Source organism: Mercurialis annua, linkage group LG4 (assembly GCF_937616625.2).
Source record: "Mercurialis annua linkage group LG4, ddMerAnnu1.2, whole genome shotgun sequence".
Lineage (NCBI taxonomy): Eukaryota > Viridiplantae > Streptophyta > Magnoliopsida > Malpighiales > Euphorbiaceae > Mercurialis > Mercurialis annua.
This window is the reverse complement of record NC_065573.1, coordinates 26,260,290-26,265,015: the sequence shown is the minus strand read 5'-3', so window position 1 is coordinate 26,265,015 and position 4,726 is coordinate 26,260,290. Positions and strand designations below refer to the sequence as shown.

Here is a 4,726-nt window from a genome sequence, read left to right as displayed (position 1 = left end):
TATCTTCCATTGTTACTGCTCTATCATCTGCATTGTTCATCGGTGAGTGATTTCTCTAATTTTTTTTTATTTTTAACGGTTATGCTTTTGTTATATCTTATTTTTTGTTGTGTTAGATCTAGGATTGTGTTTTTTTTTATGATTTTAATAGTTTTTTTTATCTTACAATATGAATTGCAAATGATTTTGTATTAAAAATTTGTGAATCTGTTAATGCATGTACAATTATTTGATATTTTGTTAGTTCTTATCACTGATTTTGTTTTTTTATACTTTTTATCTCCAGTTTTTATTATACATTATGTCTGATACTGATTTTGATCAAACATTATCGGAATTCTTGGTTCAATTGAAGAATCCTGACATTGCTCCTAAAGAAATGGAGGAAGCTTCTGATTCTCCGGTCCGTATGAGTTTGAGGAAAAAGACTATTGGTAGTAAACCTGTTGCTCCTAAAATAGAGAAGAAAGCAATAAAGAAATCAAAATCTGTGCAGAAGTCTGTTGCTGGAAAAAGGAAAGCAAATTTTGTGGTACCTAAAAGAGAAATTAAGAGGAAAAGGCTTGGTACTGATAATTTGGATAAGAATGATTCATTTCAGGTATTTTTTTGATTAATTGTGTTTTTTTCGTATTGTACTGATAATCGAATGATAATATGATTATAACATGATGACAAGTTGATGATAACATGATGATAGCGTTATGTTAGTATAAATGTGTATACTGATAATATTATGATAATATGCTTTTTTGTGATAATATTGTGCAACTTGTATGTGTTCAGTTGTTTGGTAATATGATGATAATATAAAATATTTGTTTCTGTTGATACTCTTATGATAATAGTATGTCATTTTGAGAGTGTTGTTTTTTTCTGGTAGTTGTATGTGTTCAGTTATTTGATAATATGATGATAATATAAAATATTGCTTTTATGTTGATACTCTTATGATGTTTTTAATAGTTTTTGTATAACTGATGACAATTTTATGACAGTATGATACCATGATGGTAAGTGTACTGATAATCGAATGATAATATGATTATAACATGATGATAAGTTGATGATAACATGATGATAAGTTGATGATAACATGATGATAGCGTTATATTAGTATAAATGTGTATACTGATAATATTATGATAATATGTCATTTTTTGTGATAATGTTGTGCAACTTGTATGTGTTCAGTTGTTTGATAATATGATGATAATATAAAATATTTGTTTTCTGTTGATACTCTTATGATGTTTTTAAATACTCTTTGTATAACTGATGACAATTTTATGACAGTATGATACCATGATGATAATGATGTTTTTTTATAATAATATTTTTGTATAACTGATAACATTATGATACCATTTATAATACTCTTTGTATTTGTGTTTATTGCAGACATTTGATTTGTTACTTGGTCCAAAGGATCGATTTGTCGGTAAAGTTGGAAATGCTTCACAGAATGCAGTGCTGAAACATATTAAATCGAAGCTTAGTGAAGATCAGTTAGCAACGTTCAAGAACAGTAGGTTTGGTGTCTTTCTAGAACTTGACAAGGATGTACTGAGTCTTAGACTCATACATGCCATACTTTTAAGGGAAGTTCATCACAGCAATTTGTCAGAGCTTTGGTTTCATTACGGTTCGCAGAATATGCGATTCAGTCTATATGAGTTTGGTCTTGTTAGTGGACTTGTTTGTGTTGGTGATGAGTCAAGGTTTTCTGGTCATTTTAAGGACAGTAATTTTTTTAATAAATATTTTGGTGATGTGAGCAAGATTACCCGTCAGGTTATTGAAGCGAAATTTAAAGAGGCTGTGTGGGAGAATGATGAAGATGCTGTAAAGTTTGCAAAGCTTTACATGGTTCAGTGTTTTTTATTGGGTCATCTTGGAACTACTTTGGTTGACGATCGGTTCATTCACTTGCTTGACTGCCCTGATTATGATGATTTTCCATGGGGAAAATATTCATTCCAGTTATTTGTTCAGTCTACTAAGAACAAGCTGTGGACTAAACTTAATGCATCAAGTCAATCTGCTTTCTATCGTTTGTATGGTTTTCCGCATGCTATTCAGTTTTGGTTTTATGAAACATTGGTTTCTGTGCCTGAGTATTTGTGTACTTTGAGCAATGCTGCTGTTTATCCTCGATTACTGCGTTGGAGTCCGAAGGATATTAAGAAAATGCAGAACTTTGATTTTCAGGTTTTTGATGATGGAACTGAAAAGGTATTATGATTCTTATTTAGCTTTTTTTTCTTTTATTGATTTGTGTGTTATTTGTGAGCTAATTATTTTTTATTTTTTATAGGTCTCAGTGCTTTCAAATATTGTAGCAAATGAGTTTGAGTCAAGTCAACTTATTGTTACTGGACTAAATTATCAAGGTCAAGTTGTGAAGCGAGCAAGAACTTCTGCTTCTGATTCTGAAGATAAAATATTGGAAGTGGCAAGGTCTGCTTGTATTAAATTTGTCCATGAATTGAAAGCACTAATTTTTGATAACAAGGCTGATTATTCTGATGTGGAGTGTGACGTTCGAAAGCGCATTTGTGCTTCTGTGGTTAGTTTTGAAGAAAATCAATTGAGTGATATTTTTGATGACAAATCTGGAAAGGTATGTGTTTTTATAATAACATTACGATAATAGTATATTATGATAACTGTATGATAATGTGAAAATACTGATACTTATATGATATTTTGATGCTCATCTGATAATGTGATGCTCATCTGATAATATGATAATTGTATGATAATTGAATGATAACTGTATGATAACATTTTTGCATAAAACTGTTACTGTTTTAATATTACATATTTATTGTTAGCATTGCAATGATACCTCTATGATAATACTTAATTGTACTGTTATTTTTATGCTTTTTCATGAGTTGTGTTTTGCTGTTTTGTTAATGGCTTATATGTTCATGATAATGTTTTTAATTAATGAGAATATGATGATACTTTTATGATAATCTTTTTATTTTATAATGATATAATCATTGTTTAATATAGGCTGATACTGTAGAAGAACTGATATATTCTTCTGACGGTGATTCTGAGGTAAATATTTTTATATATATTTTAATAATATGCATTATTCTAATTATTAATTTGATTAATTTTCGTTTTTGCAGACTGTTAATGAGAATAACAGTGGCTCATCGGAGGAAACTGTGAGTGATGATGATGTGAGTCATAAGGTCTTTAAGGAGAGTGCTGCGATTTTAAATAATGAAAATGTTGTACCTGTTTCTGAATCAGTTGGAGGAAAGGTATTTTTTTTATTGTTGTTGATTTCTTTATAATTAACTGTACATTTTACTAATTAATCTTTTTCTGCTATTAGATTGATGCTGAGGTAAATGTTGAGGAAGTGAAATCCTTGTCCAATGATAATCCTGAAATTGATGATTGTGGTGTAGAAGATGTGGCTGAAGATGTGGGAGAAGCTGTGGCAGAAGTTGATTCTATTGCTGATGATTCAGAGAGGAATTTTGATGTGGATGCTTTTTTTGATAGCAATCCTAGTCAGTGTACTGATAAATTTGATGTAGTTAAGGAGGCTGAGTTACCTGACATAACAGAAGAAATTGAGGATGCTGATTTAGTTCAAAAAAGGGATGTAATTGGGGATGCTGAGAATGTAAATGTAGCTGATGATATTAATCAGGCTGAGAATTTTAATTCCGTTGAGCCGTTGGAGCAGGTCGACAATGTCAATTTCGTTGAGCCGTTGGAGCAGGCTGAGAATGTTACTGCTGTTGAGCTGATGGTGCAGGATAAGAATATTAACGAAGCTCTGGATTCCGTTGCTACTGAGCAGTCTATTTGTACTGATGGTGTTCCAGACAAGGAACAATTGAGTTTAAAAGAAAAGGAATCTGACTTGGAGGTATAAGCATACAAGTTTGTTAATTTTTTGCTCTCTTCTTTTTTTATGATAATGTAATGATACTGTTCTTTTTTTTTATTTTTTGAGTTGTATGGCTACTTGTAAGTTAATTACATGATACTGTAATGATAATGTATTATTTTTATACTGTTATGATAATATAATTTTATTATTTTTTAATTGATACTGTATTGATAATATGGTGTTTATATGAGATGATTTTTTACATTTATGTGATACTGTTATGATAATGATAATTACATGATAATGTCTTATTTTTTACATTTATGTGATACTGTTATGATAATGATAATTCTATGATAATATGTTTTAATACTGTTATGATAATGTAATTTTTTTATACATTGAGTGTGTCATGATAATTATATGATACTATATGATACTATTATGATAATATGAAATATTTTTGATTATTTTTTATGTAACAGAATGTTTGTAGTGCTGCTGGTGAAAAAACTGATATGCACAAACAAATTGAAGTTGAACTTGAGATGCTTGGTGAAGTCTGTAGTGATGAGTTATGACACCTCCTGTTGAGCAATCAGATTTAGATGTTGCAAAGACAACTTTAGAGAAGAAAGTGGATGATAATTCTGATACTGAGATGGATGGTCTTGCTGCTTGTGAGCTACAAGTATCTTCTATTGTGGCATCTTTGTCTACCTGGATTTCGAATGAGGTATTTATTAAATTTAGGTTTTGTTTATTTTTCAATTATTTATGCAAGATAAGTTAACTGAACCTTCTGTTTTATGAAATAAGGTTCCTAAAAAAACAGTTATAAAAGAAGAGAATGTCATT

The 4,726-nt window shown here is 29.9% G+C and overlaps 1 protein-coding gene across 1 annotated transcript; it reads left to right on the top strand.

The window, feature by feature from the left end:
- Positions 1 to 301: 301 nt before the first annotated feature.
- LOC126678505 (uncharacterized) lies at positions 302 to 4,449 on the top strand. Its single transcript, XM_050373400.2, has 7 exons — positions 302 to 601; positions 1,402 to 2,235; positions 2,318 to 2,623; positions 3,025 to 3,072; positions 3,147 to 3,284; positions 3,359 to 3,904; positions 4,354 to 4,449. Exons 1-7 carry the CDS (start codon positions 302 to 304, stop codon positions 4,447 to 4,449), a joined length of 2,268 nt encoding a protein of 755 aa, XP_050229357.2.
- The last annotated feature ends 277 nt before the right edge of the window (positions 4,450 to 4,726 follow it).

Bases quoted from the DNA above. Each gene is read 5' to 3' on its own strand.
- LOC126678505 (XM_050373400.2), top strand. From the start codon at position 302: ATGTCTGATACTGATTTTGATCAAACATTATCGGAATTCTTGGTTCAA. The intron at 602-1,401 runs GTATTTTTTTGA...TGTTTATTGCAG, and splicing joins ATAAGAATGATTCATTTCAG to ACATTTGATTTGTTACTTGG. The intron at 2,624-3,024 runs GTATGTGTTTTT...TGTTTAATATAG, and splicing joins TTGATGACAAATCTGGAAAG to GCTGATACTGTAGAAGAACT.